Genomic DNA, 21,965 nt, shown 5'->3' with positions numbered 1-21,965 from the left:
TGTCAAGCTTCATCTCTAACAAAGATGAAAGACCAAAAGGACTTGGTAGGCTTATTTCTGCAAATTCGTAGTTCATTGCAAATTCGTAGTTCATTTAAAAGGATTTTATCAATATATTATAGGATATTAGAGTAGCATGAAAAAATCTGAAGTCACAGGAATAGATAGAATCAGAAGTGGGAAGAGAGATGACTGCATAAACTGAACGTTGAGGTCTCTGCCTATTAGTTCTATTTAATTTTTATTATTCTTATGCTTTTGGTTCTAAGCTCACAAATATTTACGAGGGACATTTTGATAGGCTGTGCTTTTGGGAAAGAAGAGAGTTTGCTGTGCTATGCAATAGAGTATTTTATTCCTGTTAATGGAGAAGTCTAACAAAAAGGGTCCTTGTTTTGTCATTAGCATACCTGCTTATATCACTTTATGACAAACATACATTTTCACCTAAAATTATTTTTCTGACATTACATATAAAGTAAATACAGATGATGTAAGTGGAGCAAGGAGTTAGTATTTTGGATTACTTACTATTGCTGTTCCCTTCTTCTATAAAATATTTAACAGGTTTGTTTGTACGTGTGTGTGTTTTACCTTACCCCATTGGCAAAGAGTGTCATGAGAAAGAAAAGGGACTGAGGCTGAATGCTTTCAAATGGCTTCGTTAGTAATTTAACTTTGGCATAGTTTTTGTAGTGAACAAATGCTTAAGGAGTATTAAATGAAATTTGTATTGTAATTCTGAAGCACTCATAGTGTTGCAGAATATTTAAGTAATGTAGAAGACTGAATGCAAATCATAATATATCTTTAAAAACCCTAGACAAATGAAGCACATCTGATAAAAAAAACCCAACCTTTCAACATGACAGCCAAATCTATCAAATGGTACATCTCACTTGACATCTTAAAGATGCAATTTAAACTGTTCTAAATAGCTGGCTTACCTTGTTGTGAAGGTATGAAAGAATTACCTGTTCCAGTCTTTGTCAAAGGCAGATTTTCTTGCGAAATATCAAACCCTTGCATTTTTTGGACTGTCTCCATTAATACAAAGTGGTAGTATCCAAAGGTTTCATACAAGTAACAATTTTAATTTTTAAACACAGAAAGAAACAGGAGAAAGACTATTTGCTACCAGCAACACACAGCTACTGTCAATGTTTTTTTTCACCTTTAGCTCATAAAAATAAATCTCTCTTGCTATGTTTATAGATGTATTAGCAAAGAAGTGCAGTGTTGATGTTTACTATACCAAAGAATGAAAATTACCTCAAGAAACAGTCTATGACAAAAATGCAAAACAGGACAACAGAAGGGGAAGAAATTAATGCAATATTTTATTTTTAGCTGAACTGATTGGGTGAGGAAATGTATATTTTTAAGTGGTCTAATCAGCTGGACCACATTTACAGCAGAACTCATCAGCCCATACAAGCTGTCATGTTTTGTCAGAATGTTGTTGAAATCAATAGCTTAAACAAAATGAAAGCTTGTATTTTTGAAAGTAAGAAGATTATTTATTATTCATAAAAACATCAAATTAATTTGTAGAATTTCAAAGTAGCACAGCCAAAAATGGAGGCAGAAGGGGATGGGCTTTATAGAAGTCTTGAGTTCAACAGGACAGTGCTTCCTTCTTGTGGGAAGTGATGGCCTGCATTGCACTGCTCACTCTGCTGTCTCATGTCATTAAATCCAATGACCCAATCCAGTGCCTGGCCCTGCTGCACACTTTTTTGTGACCCCAAGGAAAATATTTACATTTCCTTTGCTTCAGTTCCTGGCTATAAGAAAGAGAAAATAAGTCTTCCTTCTTCTTTCCCTGCGTCTCCTTTATTTGTGCTACTCTGGGGCAGAGAGCCATGCCTGATTTATGAAGGATGTCAGAAATGGTGTAATTACTAGCTACAGGTATTTCCCAACTCCCAACACCTAGGGGGGTGTTTTGTACTTGTCCAGGGAAGTGCAGAAGAGGGGAGTCCCTACTTAATGCAAGAAGAGGGTCTTGCCTAAGGAGTTTCCCTGATGGGTGGAGGAGGCTGAGTTCCCTGCTCGGGTTGGTTTCTGGATCCTACTCCGCTCAGGTGGAGATGATAAGGGCACTGAAGCAGTGAGGCTGAGAAGGTAGACAGCTGATTTGTCAACTTTGCTGCAAACCTCCTAAGCAAGCTCCTCTGGCAGACTTCTTAAGAGGTGATTGGATTCTGACATCTCAGAATTATTGCTGCATAATTTGAAACACACCTGTTCATCACTCACATTTAGCCTGGTGTAATGCATATCATTAACACCTTCTGGTAAACCTCACTGGAAGTATTCTGGAATAGCTAGTTGTTAGGGTGGGACAGAACAGAGTTGCCCAATGTGATTCACACACAGGATTTCTGCACCCAAATGATGAACCTCACATTAGATTTAAAAATTAGCCCACCACAGTGGGCAATTAAAAACCGAAAGGATTTTTGTAGCTTGTATTGAAACAGAAACAATCTTAGCTTATTTTGGCTGATGCTGATTACTCTTAGTGGTCTGGTTTTGTTAACCAGTATAATCAAAATGCTGCCAGATTTGGGGTGGGCAATGCTACATAGTGATGCAAAAAATGCAGCTCAGGCCCGACTTCAGTGGCTTCAGAAAGGCAAGATAGAGGTGGAAAATTCAGCTTCACCAGTAAAGAGAAAACAGTTACTTTGAAGGCTGCCAGAAAATTGAAGATCCTCAATAGCGCAATATAGTTTTGATAAAGAAGATGCCTGTTTCAGGTATAGAGAAAGAGTCCCAGCTCACCCACTGTTCAGCAGAGCTGAATAGAGCATATCAGTGAGTTCTTCCCCAGGAAAAAGGCAACAGACAAATATTTTGCTGTACAATCAGCTGTCCTGCTTGACACATGGTGAACATTGATGGTAGAGTTTCTCAAGGTCTACTGAACAACTCTGTATGCAGTCCCACCTCTTAAGTAGTCTTTTGGATGTGCTGCTAAACTGTTGTTTAAATGTTCTTCAGGAAGGAAGAATGGGTCAGGCAACGCCATTCAGACTCTGATTATTTTTATATTTAAAATTATTCCTCGGACTCCTGACATAGAAACAATCAGATACTTCTGAAAGCATGTAGGTGTCCTTTTCCTGAACAAGTAAGTAGGCACTATTAAGGAATTTGGCAGTCTATACTTCTTTTTTCTTCTCTCCCCACCCTCCCTTGTTTTCTTTTTTCTTTTTTTTTCTTCTTTCTTTTTTTTCATCTTTCTTCCTTTTTTTTTTTTTCTTGTTGCTTCTTTTTGGATGCTCCTCCTAAGATAATTAAATCTATTTCAAAGGGGAATTGGCTAGAACTTTTTTTTTCCTATTTTATTATTTCCCCCCTTGACTGTGAAATATAACCACAGTGCATGTGTGTGTCACTAGTAAAATACGTTAGCTGTCATTGTAACTGGAATTCACAGAAGTGTAACTCCCCTATATGAAAAAGGTTGACAACACTAATTTGGAAATAGAGCTTTTGCGGTGGGCTGGGCAAATTTTTCGTAATCTATTGAAGGAGCCTTGTTGATAGTTTGGCGCTGACTGGAGAAGCGTCCTCTTCCAGATGACGAGGGTTGCCACAGTGGACAACCACGGCATTCCTCGCCGAGCCTCAGCAAAGTGTCAGGGCTTGCCACGTGCTTGGCCGCACGGTTCCACAGCCACAGAACACAGACCTGGCAAGGGAGGAAGAGTTTAAAGAAATATTTTTCAGCACAGTGGGACACTTTCTCAGCAGCAGCCCGAGATAATCAACATAAATCCTATTTTTATTTCATGTTAGGTCAAGGCATGAGTTCTAGTAGACTGAGAACATAAAGTGTGTGGTATCAAATGATTTTTTAAAGAATTACCTGTTAGTGACTAATTATTAAATTTTAAGATGTGTTTGCCTTTATGCTCAGACTCCATTAGCATTTTAATCTGGACCAGGAGTGTGCTTTTGAAGGGAACCTCTCACTCCATTTTCCCCACTTACCACACTTTGGTTTACATGACAGAGTGGTGTTGGGACACGTCAACTAGATTCATTTTGGTTAAAATTAAACCGAGAGGTGTGCTCCAGAAGTGGACCTAAGGTACTGCAGATGCCAGCGGGTGCCCGGTCCATGGGATCAGGTTGGAGTGAGCCTAAAGTACTCTGCCAAGGCAAGTGTACTGTTGCACTGTGCAGAGCTCTTTCTGATGTGCTGTGCTACGTGCTAATGGAGATGTAGGCACATGAAACTGTAATTTAGGAGAAAAACTTGTACCTTTCTTACAAGTGCAGGGCTACACACCCCCAGAATTTCAGATTTGATATCTCTGTTCTTTAGGGAAGTCTGGCTGCGGTGCTGAGCTGGTGGGAGTTACTGCAGTCAGCCAAACACCCTGGTACTGCCATGAAATTTGGATTAGGCTCTTATTTTCAGTACTGAAATCCACTTGCTTTAAGGGGCATGATACCATGCAAAGGTGTTTTGGGTATTTCTTCCCTTTTTCTGCTTTTGTTTGTTTGTTGTTTTTGCCTCACCTGAGACCCATAGAATGGAACAACATTAGATTGTGTACTCACACGTTTCCGTTTTCCCCAGAGACTATTGTGACTTCTTCAGCTCCCATGCAGCCTCTGTCTACATGACCTGGATGCTTTTTCCAGAGAAATTCAACTTTTGAAATGTTCCCAGAAATTTCTGTATCAATATAGTTCAAGTATGTGTTGCCCGGTTTGAAAGTTCCCCTGCCAAAAGAAAAGCACAGAAGTGATGCTCTGTGTTCTTTACAAATGAGGAAAAAAACCTGCTACAGTTTAGGCAGAAAGGGAAAAGAGTTGTGGGATGCTATGAGAGTTGAAGCTTTGAATACTATCATTATAATTTTATTACTTTTTTTCCAAGAACTACCAATCAGGGACGTTACGCAAAATTTTAGCTTAGAACATGTTCTTGGAGAATATGTTCCTTGGGGAATGCACAGGGCTCTTGATTCAGAGCCTCATGCAGATCTGAGGCTTTCAGCTCAGGCAGTAGGGGACCATGTCTCAGGTCCAGAAACACCAAGCTCTGTCCTCTCTGCTAACTAGTCATTCAAGCCATGTAGCAAAGTCTTTTATAAAGTCCTTGTACCTTAGATTTTTCATATATAAAATATATCAAATACTTTTTTGGACAAACATTGTAACAGGGCTGAATTTAAGGGAAGATTAACACCCCCCCCCCCCCGCCATATATAATGCACTTTTCATTTAACCTTTTTTGTAAGGATTAAGAAGGAGTGTCTCGTTGACATTTTGGTTGATTTCTTCTTCCAAATCAGTACTGCAATTTTTTGCCTTCCCTGAAGCTCTTGGGGCAGTGCTGGGGCTACCTCTTCTCTCCCAGCATGATTTATCCTGAATACCTGGAGAAAGTTCTGAGGACTAAATGTCACTTTTTTCCACCTTTGGCTGAAGTCTGTGGTGCAGATACCAGCTAGGCAAATTGGTGAAGGCCACAAAGTCTCTGTATTAACCTTACTTGAAAAAGCAGAGGAAACACCGTTCCTACTTATGTAGAGAGGTTATTGTGGGTCCCACTACAGGCTCTCAGCCTATCGACCCAATGTATAGGCTCGTTGGTACCTAAGGAGGAGATAGCTACTCAGAGGAATCTAAAGAAGTATGCAAATGACTTATTTGCTTAAATCTCTGTGCCTTTCAGGATGAAAACACTACATTAATTAGCCTAGCCTTTGTCAGTATTGCCACGGGTTTTATTCTAGACGTTATTTTTGGAAAACGAGAGCTATCTTCAAAAAAATCCAAGTCAAAAAGTTCTCTCAGTGTTTCTGCTTGCTCTCAACCAAGAAGAAAATTGAAAATTATAGTTTACATTCATGCCTTCTGCGGTATCAGTGTTCATTATAATGGAATGCACATTACAGCGTGATATTAACATAGAAATTACCTGTAGGTGTATCGTTGCAATAGTGTATTTGCAACCAAAGGTACTCCTGGTACAGACCAGTAACAGGACTATGTTCAAACACAGAGGAGTTTGGCTTTACAATATTTAAACTGTGCTCTGGACAAGGATCAGTTTATGAGATTTAAATTCACATTTACTCCAAAAAGCCAGGCTGAATGGACAGGAATCCCAGACTCTAGCACAGTTCATAAGCAAGCTGCAACTTTCTTACTGAGGTATTCCCTAGAGGAGGGAATAATTAAATAGATAACTGTACATCGTGCAGCTCTTTGTCTTCTCAGAGAAGATCACCAAATGATGTTTGAGTTCAGCAGTAGCCACAGAGCTGTTTGCTCTTGCCCACTTTGCTATGCTAATCATCATCCTCAGCAAAGAAAATACAGAGCAAGAGAGACCAGCAAGGAGATTTTGATCAGTCTGTAGCATGAAGAACTTCAACCACTTATCAGCTACTTTTATTACCGGTGCAAATCACAGATCATGTAGAACAAGAGGAGACATATAAAAATACCTGTGTATAAATTCAATATGATAACTATGATAGAGCCATTTTTTCGACAGTCATGTTAAACTTACGTGTCAATTGTGTATTTTTTCCTGATCCCATTAGTTCCTGTCAAGGCTACATCTATATTTCCCTTCATGGTTTCTGTTGCAGATACTCTGACACATATCTTTTTTCGCCAGCCTTTGAAAGCAAAATGAAATAGATTATGGTTGTAAGGAGATTTCTTTCCTAATGGTAAAACTTCTCATATGTTTCAATGTCTTTCAGGGAGAGGAAAGGATTGCAAAAATGTGCTTGTAAGCAAACAAAATGTCACTCTTTATTAAGGCAAATGTTAGTTCTGTGTGGTTCTGGTGGTATTAATTCCCTTGACAGCGGTCTAAATCACAGATCCAGTCTTTGCTGACCTACTGACTATGCTGAGTATTTAGTCTGCCATGGCCAATACTGTACCTTGCTCTTCTACTTGGCCTCACTTTTAATTTTGTAATTTCTTACACTTATGAGCAATCTGGGCGGGCTCATGGGTAGCATGTTAGCTCTTAACTATGAAGTGAGGTCCACAGGACTGCTGTGTTGTTGTTAAAGATATATTAAACAAAACTGGCTGCTCTCCCAGGATGATCCCGATATACAGAGTGTTTAGGGGTTTTCTTATACTTGTGCACAGCCCGACAGCTGTCAGGAGATGCTGTCATCCCACATGTCTTTCTAAGGCAGAAGCAGGGTCTCAGATGCAATAGCACATATTGATTTCAAGCAACCCGGTTTGGGAAGTTTTTGTACTGGCCTTAATTTGGGCTATTGAAAGGAGAATCTCTTCACTCACTTCATAAGATTATATTTTGTTTCAGGCTATAATTTCTATAAATCCAACAGTTTGTAAATGTTGAAATTAATGTATTCATTCAGATTTGAGAAATGACTAGTTTCTCTATACTCAAATTCATTTTTTTACTTTTTACTCTTATAGAGTCGTGATATAAGATTTTTTTTGTTCTTAATTTTGCTTTCATATTTTAGTGCCTAGTGATTAAGGACCTCAAAGACCCTCTATCATTCATTGCCCTTGCAGTTCATCACCTGTGATGGATTACAATTTATTTATGAATTTTCTTATTTCTCAGTTCTGTGGCTGCTTCTACACTAATCACAATTAAAACTGTATTTCTTATTACTCCCTGCCATTTTGACTTGATGAACTTTCCAAAAATATCCTGAAAAGGTCCAGTTTTATAAGTGTTTGTTGATAAAAACAACGTAACTGTTTCTGATTTGAAATTTTGCACTTTCGGCATAACATTCCTTCCATCTTCAGCTTTATAGAATCTTTGAAGCCATCATCTAATTAACAAAATTTTAGCAGGGTTTCTAACTCGGATGTCAGCATTAGCTGATCTGTTTCTACAATTATCTCAGCCTTTCCCAGATAATGCTAGTACTGCATGATCTTAAAACACCTGAAACTCTAGATTTTGGACCAAGTGCCACTCATTAACTGCAGCAGCTCTCTGTAGAAATGTAAGATATTTGTTCATACATAATACTTTGCCGCTTTGGAGTTCACCACCCAAAATGAGCACTTACGAGCATATGGAGGGGAGGGCCCTGTGTTTAAATAAACCTTTTGCTGTTCTTTTTCAGTTTTATGTAAAAACTTATCAGCATAATGACCCATCAGTGGGCATCCTTCCTTCGGACATGGGAAGCAGTCTCCCTGGGGGGAAATAACAATGTGTGTTACAAGATGTTATCTGTTTTAATCCCACTTCTTAAAGTTTAAGAAATTAGGATATTGCAGCTTTTTCCCAGCTTTTCTGAAAAGGTGCTTGCTTCTGACTTCAGGTCATATCTTCAGTATTTATCGGTGTGGTAAAAAAAGGAGCTGAGATGGTCAGTCAGCTTATTTTATCTGGTTGAAAATAAGAGAGAAACAGGTTGAAAATCTGGCCTAATTCCTTATCCTCTTGCAGAAACCATAAGTAAATACCTTAATGCATGTTGTGCCTTATTACCTGATCTGTAAAATACAGGTAATACATTCATCTTTCATAGGGTCTATTGAAAGGTTGTCAGCTAACTATTATAGGGTGGGTAACGATATTTGCAAGGAGGTCTGGCTGGATATCTCACTCATGTGGTAAAGATATTTAAGCTCAGGAATACTGAAGCTTGGGGTCTCACTTTGGGATGTGTTCTGTCTGCTTTTCAGCCTTTATTCCCATGCAGAACCTTAATGAACTTAATCTATCTACACAGATCAAGCATTCAGATCAAGACCTTGATGTGCATTTAAAAAAAAAAAAAAAAGGTAACCGTGAATATTTTCAGTGAAACTGATTTAATTCCCATTGGAAAAAATAGCATTGTTACATTTAGATAGTTCAATTTTGGTATTTGGGAGGTTCTGTAGGAACTGGTGTTTGTGGATCTTTGGCTATTTGGGCATTAGAGGAATAAAAGGCTAAATGATCATGTTTATTACAAGATTGAAAAAAACATTTCCCTTGCATGACTAAATTGCACAGGGTTGAGGTTTTCAAGTCCTGAATTACATCAGACTTGCAAGTTATGTGGTAACATTGCTAAAACATTAACAACTTTTCTGTAGTATTGTAATAATTCTGTTTGGGATTAGATGCAAATAAATTCAGACTTGTCTTCCTCCGTGACTAGTCCTCAGTTGCATTGCCAGAATTGGTCCACTAAAACCCCAGTTATATCAGGCATGAAACACCAGGACATTATGCTGCCTTCTTTCTTGTGCCACCTGAGGGCTGTGTGTGCAATGCTGTGCTGCATAAATATCTCTCCTGCCCCGTATGCTGTGGATGTTTATTGTTTATACAGATGTTTAAACATTTCTGAAATGCAGAGGCTGTCCTCTTGATGATGGTTTCCACCAGGTTTAGATGGACTTCCTTCAACCAGAGTGTCCCTCACTGCTGACCTACACAAAAGGTGAACCCAGCCACTGCCTCTCATTGCCCTCTTACTCAACTCATCTCTCCCTTTGTAACTGGTTTTGGTATTTATATTTACTGCCTTATTTTCTTCTAGATTTTTTTTTTTTTTGAGGTTTTGCTGCTTTTACATTTTGCCTGGTTTTTGGATATGGTCTTGGCTGAAGGTAGTCAGTGGGTCTGCATAACCCCGTTGTATCCCATGATCCAGAGCATAGAGGTTGTCCCAGAAATTATTAAGAGAAGAAGGGCAGGGCTATAACCCTTCAGATAAATATGTACCTGATACTTACCAATACAAAAGCTCTGTATGTTTCACACCGATACCCAACAAATCCATTCGGAGTGATAATACTCTCGGCATAATACCGGAGACTTCTTTTATGTCCACATCCAAAAGATCTATATTCTGGGAAAATGCCCAGGTAAAAAAGATTAAAGCTATCATTAACCTGGAGTCCATGCCAGAGCAACACTTGTGGGTCTCTTCCTCAAAAGCATTTGCACATATAGTGACATCTCAATTTAAAAAATAGTAATAATGAAAAGATGTTTAAAGTGTGAATTATTTTGGTTTTACAGTAAAAAGTGTACTTATGGCTACATGTATCTTTTCGATGGAGAAGAGCTAGGTTCTGATCTGCGTGTCCCTCTGCTCATGCTGAAGTTAACAGACTTGGAGATGCACCAGGGCAGACCTCGTGCAGCCTCCCATCCTGCTAGGTGTACTTAACTGCTTTTATTTTAGCATGAGAACCGAGGAGGATTTAGGAGAATTTCCCTTCGATATTTCGAAGACTGGAATAATTCATAGTGACAGCATTTGTAAAGCATATAGTAGTTACTATGAAGTAGTTTTCACTTGCTTACCATTATCACAATATGGTATTTTGTTAAACCACATTTTCCACTCATTTCTAGAATTAAAAGTAATTGTAGTAATTATTTTAACTTCAGTGGCTTTCAATGTTTTTAAGCTCTAGAAAATCTGGGGTCATTTGACAGTGGTGATTCTGTGAAATGCTCTGAGAAGCAAGGTGTTTGGCAGTGTGTCCTTGATTTTGTCAGAATTATTTGAAACAAGTACATTTTCCCATTAGAGTGAAATTTATAAGCAGTCAGTGCAGGAGAGAAGAAAGTGCTATTTGGGCTGTATTTACAGGTCCCTTGTAACAAGTATTTTCTTCATTGGCTCTGAAGTCTCTCCTTTATCAAAGCACAATATACTAAAGTTAGGTTGTAAAAAAATAAGCTCTACTCTGTTTCAGCATGTGTGGGGGCTCACCTAATCACAGGGTGAAGTCCTGGAGGCACTGAAGTAATTGTGAGTTGGCACAGTTTACACTGAAATCCGAATTTCACCTACTCTCAATATTTATGCACCTTAAAAACAGACCGGTTGGTATTGACCAGTTGACACACATTGTCCTTTACATAAGGAAAGAAAAAAACACACCAAAACCCCTCTGAAAAGTATCTTTGTCTGTTTTTCTTGAAAGTAATCTGCATCATCAGGGCTTCCTGAGTATGTTTTCTTTATAGTTCCTTCTTTAAATCTAATTCAGAAGGATCTGTGCTTTTAACTTTAAAAACCTCAGCTCTTACGGTTCGCTTACTTTGTGCTAGTGCCAAATTCACTTAACATCTATACAATGGGAACATAATACTTCTCTCCCTACTGCGTCAAAAGCTGTAGAAAGAAGTTACTAAATAGCATTTCTAAAACTCTTCATACATAAAAGCACTACATAAATGTAAATATTATCAAACAGAAGAGATATGCACAAAGTGAGGTTTGACCAGGAGGCAGGAGTTAAGTCTGTCTCTATTTTTAGGAGCTATATGAACAACCAACTCCATCTGCTCGTGTTCAATAGAGCTGAGTTTCTCCTTTGCCACAAAACATTGCAAACAGCCTTGTGAAATGTATCTGGAAAATATTTCATTTTTCTGCTGAAAACGCAGACATTCTTATGCAGTCCAATTGGAAAGTGTTTTGGTTCCAAGTGACTTTGTGCAGAGCCAGCTTTCAGTCTTCTTTGTGGCTAAGTTCTCCAACAAGTTCTAAGACAGAGCATTTTTGACAGCCAATTACTTAACTAGTGGTAGGGATTTCAAAATATTTCTCATTTCTGTAGGTTAGGATCAGAAGACAGGATTTTGGGGATCTATTGTACTGGATCCCAGGGTAATTCTGATTAACTGCCCAGCTTTCTTTGAAGAACATGAACTGTCAATGGAGCAGTCATTTTATCATCTTCTATATTTTTAACCTTGTGCTGTTCCCTTTGAAGACACTAAAGCTTTTAATGGCATGGATGAATATGTCTAACCCCAGTAATATTGGGATTGATGTCTTTCTAGGGAGAAAGGAAGCTCAGATTTTAAAATACTCATTTTTGGATTATCCTTGAATGAAATTTTACCAGTCCTTCATGTGTGGAATTCCCACTGAGGTCAGTCTGTTAGCACAGTGGCTCTTAGAAAGGTTGTGAAGAATAAGTCTGCATGCTTTAACTGAAGTTTCCATCTGGAATTTGCATTGGTTAGTACAAAAGAAAATTGGAGGGTATTTCACAAGCAGCTTTAAATCTTCCATTTTTGAGCATTCTCTCCCTACTCCAAATCTGAGCTATATAAATAATATATACATTCAAAAGGCTTTACCTTAGCCTAGCCTTTATTTCTAACTATAGCTTATACTGAGGTATTACTTCTTTAAAATATATTTACCTCTCATAAGGTCATTGATATTCCGAGTTGCAGGAGGTACACGAAGCTGCTTGCATCCTGGCATCTTCTTCCCACCATTTGGGTAAAAATCCAGGTGGCCACAAGTCTGGAGAATCCCTGGAGCTGAAATGCACAACAAATTGAGGCTGATCACTCAGGTACCCTGTGGGCAACCTCTGAGTTAGTTTCAGCCTTTGCATGAAAACTTACCAAAGTCAAAGAAAAGATGACCAGCATGAGTATGAATTATATCAACAAATTTTGCATCTGAAGGATCCAGCCTAACTGTTGTGGGAGTATACTGGAAGAGGGGCCCAGCTGGATCCAAACCTAAAGGAATGGAGATACATCTGCTTGAGTAAATAATACTTTATGTATGTCATCACACAGAGTGTGTATACACTGTATGTCATTACATTTCTTCCTTTACATATAAAAATCCATTTTGTGGTCCAGAACCAGCAAAACAAGCAGAGTTTTAACAGAAAGGTAGCTGGAGGCATTGCAGGACAATAAAATGCTGATGGGTGCTTGGCTTACTTTTGGGGAACAATGTTATAAGAAGAGGTTTGGGGGGTTTTTTTGCATGTTAGTGAAAAATATGAAATCTTGATATGTTACCCTGAGCATGCAGATTTGTTCGAGCATTTCAATTTGGTCAAAAATCTATTTTTGTTTCCAAAAGAGCTTTGTTGAAAATGTTACCCCTTCACTTCAGTGTCAGTGAGCTCTCTTCAGGGCTAAAGCAACACAATTCTGATCCCAGTTTCCCTGAACTGCTTATGTGCAATATATACGCAGATGTCCTGGTTTCAGCTGGGACAGAGTTAATCGTCTTCCTAGTAGCTGGTACAGTGCTATGTTTTGAGTTTGGTATGAGAAGAATGTTGATAACACACTGATGTTTTCAGTTGTTGCTAAGTAATGTTTAGTCTAACGTCAAGGATTTTTCAGCTTCTCATGCTCAGCCAGCAAGAAGGCTGGAGGGGCACAAGAAGTTGAGAGGGGACACAGCCAGGGCAGCTGACCCAAACTGGCCGACGGGGTTTTCCATACCATGTGACGTCATGCCCAGTATATAAACTGGGGGAAGTTGGCCTGGGGGGCGGATCGCTGCTTGGGAATTAATTAACTGGGCAATGGTCAGCGAGGAGTGAGTAACTGCATTGTGCATCACTTGTATATTCCAATCCTTTTATTATTACTATTGTCATTTTATTAGCATTATCATTATTAGTTTCTTCTTTTCTGTTCTATTAAACTGTTCTTATCTCAACCCAAGAGTTTTACTTTTTTTCTGATTCTCTTCCCCATCCCACTGGGTGGGAGGGAAGTGAGTGAGCAGCTGCGTGGTGCTTAGTTGCTGGCTGGGGTTAAACCATGACAGCAGAGAAAAGAAATGACTGGTGGAGAAAGGAAAGCAGAAAATAACCTTTGAAGTGATGTGTGAGTGTGTCTTGACGCTGTGTCTCTCTGTGTAGCTATGCGACTAACAGCTTTCTTCCTTTTCAGGGCATCCATGGCTGTTTACTCTCTCATCCTGACATATTAGATCTAGAGTTTTTAATTTTTCATTTCAGCTCTTCAATCTTTTGAACTGCTGAAAAGTCATGTTAGAGTGAGCTTTTAAAACCAAATATGGCAATGAGTTGCTAGTGTTTTACAAGTCTGTTATTCCACATGTGTAATACAGTATTTTGTTCCTGTTCTTTTATATAATTAAAAATCATAACCAAGTGTTCCCTGGGCCATGTTGTGACCTGTGAAAAGTGACCTCTGTTTAGCCACAGTCGGGACAGTTAAGCCTTTCTGATCTGTCGCACTTGAGCCTTTCTCAGAGCTGTGAACGTTGATGTGTGAAATGCATGGCACGTGATAGGACATGGCTTCGTTTGTGTGCCGTCATGCTAGCCCTGTACTGTTAATTGAGACAAACTAGCATATTGTGGTCTGTATTGTGTGTTTATAAGGCAGCACCGATTCCTCAGTTCTCTTAGGTCGCATGAAAATATACAGCTTCATCAGTTGAAATAGCTTCAGTACCTGTTATTCTTCCAATGCCAGGTTTCCTTCTCCCTGCCTCCCCTGCAGCATGTGCTCCAAGACTATGGCCGATGAAGTGAATGTTGGCAGGAGAGTAGCCATAGTCTTTCTGTGAAGATGTATGGAAAGGAAAAAGCAAGGGTGTTAAGCAGGGGATACAAGACTATGGCACTGCACCATGGCCCCGTGCTGTGCCAGGACGTGGCCAGACCAGTGGGTGATGGAGGGGAGTGACTTGGGTGGGAAGTTACTGTTGCGGGTGGTGGGATCTGTACCTAAAGTGAAGCCGTTCCCAACTCATCCCATCCCCTCTTAGATCACGCCCCTGGAAGGGAGTAATCTCTATCAGGAATTGGCTCTTATGATAGAAAAGAAGAAAAAGGGAATTTCTCCACATAGCTCCCCTACATTTGCACCGATCGCTTATCCAAAAGGCGAATGACCCCACTGCCTCACCCCTGAACCTGTCTGTCCAGTCAGGATAGTGGTCTGTGGTGGCGGAGTTTTGAGTGCCTTTGTCTGCGGCATACCCTCCGTGTGAATCAAGCGGCCGTCCTGCTGTGGAGATGCTCCACCATGCAGGTCCTGCAGGACGGGGAGGACCATGCCAGGAACGCTGCTGGTGTGCCAGGCTTAGCTGAGCTTCTGCACGGGAAGCCTGACATTGGTGGCTGCAGGAGAGTCACTTCTCTGGGCTGTGGTTCGGTTCTTTCAGGAGGCAGCGTGTGTGACACACAGCGGGATGTTTTAATCCTAGTCGTTCTCTATTACCACTCTTCCCCCTGCTGGTTTTGCTAGACAGTCTCCAATCTGATGTGTGATCCAGTAAAAATCATGAGCAAAACTTTCAGAAACTATGGGACCTGTTTATCTGTGGTTTGACACTAAAGTAAGTATTTCCATTGGTGCAGGATTAGAGACTTTTTATGACATTTTCAGCTGCGTTATTGAGTACCTCTGTACTTCCCGACTCTATTGCATCAAACCTAAAGGTGCCACCCTGAACACGGCCTTTACCATAGAGACTATGCACCAGCTTTCATGTTCCATGATACCTTTACCTCAAGAAGGTTCACCAGATATACCAGCTCAGCCCCTACAATGCGGACGTTGTTAACTGCTTCAGTGTACAAGCCACTAGAGCCGCCTCTCCAGTCGGTCAAAATGCAGTTCACGTCTTCAGTGTGAAACATGAACTGGGGGAAAACATGAAAACAGGAGAACAGAAGCAAACAGGCATGAATTACCATTGTAGCAGGGTATATGCAAGCAATATTTTGTTTCACTATAGCCAGGGACTCTGTTTATGTGACTGGTAAAGACACAGCTTTAGTATATAAATTCCTGCTAATGCTGAAGGATGAACACAAGGAGGCAGAGTGGAGGCAGTGATTTGAACACCGTATAAAGACACACAGAAGCTTGCTTCAGTTCTGTTTTCCATTCCAGATGCCTTGCTTGGCTTTAGGGTATCAACTTTTCTTAATGACAGTACCCCAGTTAGAAAAAGAGGATAGTATCACTTCTTTTTTATTGTCCAAGCTTTATTCTTCAATATTTATATGCTTGGATCATCTAAAAGGATTCACAAATTTGTGTTCATGTGCTTGAATTGCTCAGCCCCAAAGTTCAAATATTTTAACCAAAATATTCTATTTATACACTTCTGGCAATGGAACATTCTGATTTTTCATTCTGAAACAATTTCATTTTTGAAATGTGGCTAAATAAAATGAAACCAATCTGCTGAATGAAGCATTTTGTTTTTATTAGATCAAATGGTTCACTCAAAGTGAAATGTTTATTTTGACCTTTTGCTGAGGTGAGAAAAGTGACATTTTCCCACCTTTATTATTAACAAGAAATTGAAAAATCAACTATAGCTTTCCATGTGGAGGTGAATGCAGCAAAAGGGCATTTAGCAAAAGGCTGAAGTGCACTATACTCATAGCTGGGAACAAGAGGGTGGTCATGCGCAACTGAGCTTCATTCTGATTTTTTTTTCCCTCATATATTCCCTGAATTAAACAAGAGAACAGAGGTGTACATTTAATGTGGGAATTTTAAGCCAGTTGATAGGGTGATGTGGATATTCGCACTTTCCAATACAAGTAAAATGACTGTCAGACAATAGTCATACCATACCCTGCATATATTTGTTATCCAGGGGAGGTCCGCTCCAACAAGATGGCCATGTATAATGAAGCGAGTTTTCCTGTATGTTCGGAAATTTGAAGCTTTGATAGTTGAAGGATTTGTAGCAGAAATTTTCTGTGTCAAAAAAACCAACCAACAAACAACACAACAAGGATGTGACTGCTCCATCCCAGTGTACATTTTGGTACAGGGCGGAGTAGCCCAATGGTTAAGGCATAGTTCTGGACTCTGAAGAGATGGGTCTTGTTCCTCACTCGGAAACTGCCTTGCTGGGGGATATCAATTAATTGCTTCAACAAATGATTCACTTCTGCTAGTTAATTGAACTAATGATACTGGCATCTTTTGCACAATGCTTTGAGATGTAGTGGTACAACATGCCATGTAAATACCAGATTTTATCAAACTTCGCCATAGAAATACAAAGATAGCATCTTCTGCAAGATATTATGCAGTTGACTTTGAATCTATACCTATTTTTCTTTTTTCTTTGAAGATAAGATCTTCATCACTAAGCTTATTTTATGAGAAAGCCCACCAGGCTTACAACATCAGAGGCTGTAGGTATTTTGGGGTTTATTGAGAAGGAAGGCATTATTTTCTTTTAAAGAAATTCTGATTACTGGGTTGTTTTAAAACTTGGCTCTTACTTATTTTTTGTTGAGGTTTCGTAAGCTTAAAAGGGGATGTCATGCACTAATTGGCATATATCTTACCTTCAGTGAAAGACTAATTAAAGTTAAAACCTCACAGGCCCGCAGCTAGAGATGATGGACTTGTTCTGAGGTGACTCAAACAGGTGAAATTATTAAACACCTCCACTGTCTGTGACTGCCATTTATATAAAAAAACAACTAGGAAGCCTTTTTCATGTAGTGTAAGCCAACAACAACAAATTGTTCCCCCTCCCCTTTTCATATTAATTTGCTTCATTTTTCTTGCTCTTTGTCCAAGTAAAATTCACACTCTCTGAAGGTCATTTCTCTTCTTTCTCCAGACTAGTCTATAGCTCCACAAAACTGCTCCATGCTATGGACAAGCCCACCTCCAACACCTCGAGAGCATTGTGCTGTGAGCTTTTCCCAGTACTTGCTGATCTTCAGAGGAAAGGACTGACACACTGCTGGCCTCTTTCAGTACATTCCCATTTGAACCATCCTAAACAGTCCTGCAGGCTCCTTTTAGCTACATCCATTTAACACACAGTCACAGTCCAGAGCTTCCTCTTGCTGCCACTAGTTTGCAGATGTTTTAGATAACCTCACCTTTTAACTTTTTATCTTCCATACAGCTCCAGAGTCTGCTGTCTCTATGCTCCTCTACCTGATGTGTCTTCATGAGGGATAACCTGGTTCAGCTCTCTGTAAAAGAAACCTCAAAGCTCTCTCCATGGTATATCTTACCAAGTCTTTGTCTTTAGCTTTTTAGTCTCCGTTTTCCCTCAGTCCCAGTCTTCCAAAAAATGTTTAATATTTGTTTGTTTTCTTTATCCATCCCTGTTTCATTCTCTTTTTGGTTGCTTCCTTCTTTTTCCACACATGATTTCATTCTCTCTTTCATTTTTTCTTTAGTCTCCTGTTTTACTTTCTAAGCTTGCCTTTTATTTTTCATCCTATTTTCATTCCTGTCTCTGGTGAACGTGGATACTTTCTCTTCTGATCTTCACTCTTAACTATCTACCTGCTCTTAGGGCTCAGCGTTGGCTACCGCATAAGCAGAGCCTTTGAGACCAATCATACGTAGTTCAGAGGACCTGGTAATCGTGTATGTGAACCACATACGTCATATGTATGGGCCTGAAACATGTTTTTAATCTGGAGACACATGGGAGCCAAAATTGAGCTTTCCTTTTGTACTGCCCTCCCTACCTCTGGCTTTATAATGCTAAACCTGGAACTGAATTTGGGCCATTAGCTTACTGTAGAGTATATAGAATATATCCAAAATATCTCAGATAACTTGTGTTAGAAGGCTGCGATTAATATGTTGTAAATACACCTGGCTCATTAGAGAGCTGAAATGAGGAAAAAGAAAAAAGATGGAAGAAAATTATGATGGACTGTTTGTGTGTAATATAGAATTGGGGCTTCTCCTGGGAGACTTATGAGCAAAAATACAGGAGAAAAGAAACTGTCCATATAATTTGTGGAATGTGTTGTCTACCATCAGTATTTAAAAACAAAGCACTTTCTTACTTGATATTTCATGATGTTGTCTCTAGTGTAAAGAAGGAATTTGGTGTTCACATCTTCTGGAGAGCTTGGCAAGCCTGCCAGTTGTCTCCCTGGGATCCCAGACCAAGGGGGGCTATCTGTAAAGCATCCAAGCCTTTTGTAGCAAACTTCCCTTCCTGGGGTATGCAAAGAAAAATGTTAGTGTTCTGGGAACGTAGCAGGTTATGCTGCCACCACTTTACAAGAAGCTGGCAGGACAGTGGTTATACCAGGGAAGCAGAAAATGGCTGATTCAGATTAGGATGGCACTTGTGCTCATTTGTCATTAAGGGGCTCACTTGTGCTCTTGTGCCTTGTGCATGTAGCAGGGACTTGAACTTCAAGACTAATTCCTGCTGCAAACATAGTGTAGAGCTCAGCTCAATGAACGCAGGAGAATGCAGGATATGTTTGGTCAAAGATATGGTTAACACAGCCATCGGAAAAAGACAATAAAATCTTGATCCTTTATGGATCCAGAGAATAAACTAGTTTTTGCTGCCAGCACAGAACAGTCCTTCAAATTAGTCCTAATGCTCCAGGGATTATCTAAATTGTTATTTCTTGTGCAACAATTCATCAAGGAGTAAAAAAAACCCAAAATGTTAAAATAAATACCTCTGGTTGCTCCACAACATACATTAAACATCTCCCTTATGTTTTTATTACCGTAAGATTTTAGTGGAAGCAATAAAGTGGAATTTGAGTGGAAGCCTAGAGAAAAGCACAGCCTCAGGAAGTGTGGTCTCTGCCTGAAGGACTAGAGTTTCCTAATTTCTATTGTGGTTTTAATACAGTAATGATAGAAATATGACATACGGGTGTTGCCATTAAATGTCATCCTTACCCACTATTATACCACAATAGTTGTGAAATCCCAAATAATTTTAATTGCTATTAAAAAGATACTGAAAACAATGAGAAACTATTGTTAATTAAGATAGGTGACAGATTCACACTACCTAGAACTGTGACTTACTCTATTCATTGCTCTGTACGAAACACAGGGGTAGAGTGATATGTACTAGAAATACATCTACAGAAAGAAAAGATTTAATTGTGGAGCTGCAGCAAGAGACTCCTCAAGTGACCCAGTCATTTTCACAGGGGTCTTTCCTCTGATTCCAGCAAACTTTTGGACTGTGTCTTTTTGTTTCTCTCTGCTCTTTCTGCGTGTCCATCCCTCTTGAAGTATTTCTTTCCTATCGGTAAAGAGGTGTTTTGGACCAGGACTATCTTCTTCTCTGCATAGCACTGTGAAGAGTAAGTGCCCAGGCTGGCATTACAAGTATTGTAGCTACCATAAATGCTGGTATGGGTTGAGGGTGGGTAGGGGAACCTGTTCTGGAAGAATTTTAGTATCAATTCATATATAAAAATACTTTTCTAATGCCCATTCTGTTTGCTAGCTGTAAAAACCTTTACAGAATTGAAAAGTAATAGGTTAAATGTGGGAAAGACATGACATAACTCAGTGATCCTAATGAAGAAGTATGTTAAATCCATTCCAAAGCACATCCTTTTTCTAAAAAACAGATATTCTGGTGTAAGCTGCACACAACAATTTTTACTGTTTAAAGACTTCATCAACTATGTGTCTTACCTCTGGCTGCATTGAGAATAAAAAGAGTAGTGATCCATACTGCAAACATCTAAAGCAAATAAGAACACAATTCAAACATAATTAAAAATAGAATCTGGAATTCACCTAAGGGTTTCCTTGGCCATTAAAAAAAGTCATAGTGGCCATAGGAGTACTTCAGGCATTTAATCAGTTGGATCCAAAAGAATCAACACTTCCTTGAAGGTAGCAAGGTTTCAAGAAAATACCTTTGGGATTCTTTCTGTTTGCCATGGAGATTTTGCATATGCAGGATATCCTCTAAGCATCTTTTAAAGATTGTCTTCCTGACCTTGATGAACAGAAGCTGTTTTTCCTCTAGAGCTGCAATTTATGGGCAAGCAAATTAAATTCTTACAGGATTTGCAACAACATATTTTTACAGAGTGAAGTTTCTTTTAACATTTAATAGAAAAGTTACTCATAGAACTGCTGTTCAGTGACTGTATTTAAAAGAACTGAGGAACAAACTTAATTTGTGTTTCTAAATCATATAGATAGTCTTGAAAACTCATTTTGATCATTGCTATCAGCCATGTACGCTTATCAGCCCTGATCTGCTTGATCACTTAATCACCAGCTGATAGGTAAGCATCAGAGTAAATGGAACTAGTCATGTACTTTGAGGTGAAGTAGGGAAAGCCTTTCAAGTGTAGTCTCACTACTACTACTAGTAACTTATCTTCAAAGGAAAGAAGATCATTCTTAGAAAACTCTAATATCAGGCCCTGATCCTCCAATGAGTCCTGCACAGGCAGAGCCCTGCATCCCCTTCCTGACCTCCCCACTCCCAGTCCCCCCAGTCCCCCCAGTCCCCTGAAGTCCATAGTCTGCTGTTAGGAGCAAAGAGTTCATCCCTGTGAAACCCACTGCAGGTTCAAGCATGTCCTGCTTCCATCTCCTCTCCTCCAGCCACTCACCGAACACCCCGCACCTTATCACGATGCACCTTATTTCAGTTCCTTAGATGTTCTTGGCTCCGACGTATGCCATTTTACCTTGGCAAAGCTCAGAGCCGGTTCTTTGGGTTCGCCTCTCAGCTGATCACAACAAACTTGCAGAATCCCCGCGAGGAGCCTGGAACGAAGCAGGATAGCCCTGTGCCTGCCCTCCTGCATCTGAGACTTTGTCGGCTAGTGCCAAAGGAGATCTCCCTGTGACAGGCATGCTTCATCTGAGATAACACGAACCAGGTCAGACCAGTTGCTGCATGACTCCACCTGTTTAATGCAAAGTTTCAAATAGGGTGTTATTGTCATACATCGGTAATTATTTTTAAAGCTAAAAAGTGCTGCGAAGCGTGATGTAAAGACTGAACAAACACACAGCCGTTCAGAATCAGGAACAAGGCTCTTGCCTTTGGCTGCGCTGCGCGTCTCTGTGTGATGCTGAGTTGGGATTCAAGTGCCTTAGCTACAGAAGTCTGTAGCAGAGCCCCAATCTTTTGGCTCCTACTCCAGAGTTCTAACAGAAAAACCACCCTTCCTGGAGCTGATCCCCACCTTAAATAATTTACAGTCTTAAGGAAAATTTTCAAATTTGTATTTGATAGTTACATCTACCGTTACTACATCAAGACATAAACAAGGTGTTTTGGGATGAGCTAGCATGTACGTTAACAAAGTTTAAGCTGTTACCTGAGAAAAGGCAGAAAGAAGAGAGAAGGATGAAAAATGATAAAAAAATTAAATTGCTCAGTCTGTCATCTTTTATTTGTTCATCTTGTAGTTCTCTCATCTATAATTTTGCTAGTGGA

General features: G+C 39.6%; 1 protein-coding gene across 4 annotated transcripts; it reads right to left on the bottom strand.

The window, feature by feature from the left end:
• Positions 1-1,951: 1,951 nt before the first annotated feature.
• On the bottom strand, positions 1,952-21,370 carry LOC142030697 (pancreatic lipase-related protein 2-like). 4 transcript variants are annotated; one of them, XM_075026984.1, is made up of 14 exons: positions 21,130-21,370; positions 20,419-20,533; positions 20,192-20,240; positions 18,571-18,725; positions 16,364-16,489; positions 15,280-15,414; positions 14,219-14,327; positions 12,386-12,505; positions 12,176-12,298; positions 9,736-9,851; positions 8,067-8,196; positions 6,548-6,659; positions 4,582-4,746; positions 1,952-3,703 (listed from the first exon to the last, which is right to left on the bottom strand). In XM_075026984.1, the coding sequence occupies exons 2-14, from the start codon at positions 20,476-20,478 to the stop codon at positions 3,640-3,642; spliced, it is 1,464 nt and encodes a 487-aa protein (XP_074883085.1). In that variant the 5' UTR covers positions 20,479-20,533; positions 21,130-21,370; the 3' UTR covers positions 1,952-3,639. The 4 variants fall into 4 exon arrangements, with proteins under 4 accessions (XP_074883085.1, XP_074883086.1, XP_074883084.1 ...); XM_075026985.1 differs by having other exon boundaries at positions 21,144-21,364; XM_075026983.1 differs by having other exon boundaries at positions 21,208-21,329.
• Positions 21,371-21,965: the final 595 nt, after the last annotated feature.

The sequence above is a fragment of the Buteo buteo genome, chromosome 4 (assembly GCF_964188355.1).
Source record: "Buteo buteo chromosome 4, bButBut1.hap1.1, whole genome shotgun sequence".
Taxonomy (NCBI): domain Eukaryota; kingdom Metazoa; phylum Chordata; class Aves; order Accipitriformes; family Accipitridae; genus Buteo; species Buteo buteo.
Note: the sequence above shows the minus strand (reverse complement) of the source record. Positions and strands in the feature narration are given on the sequence as shown.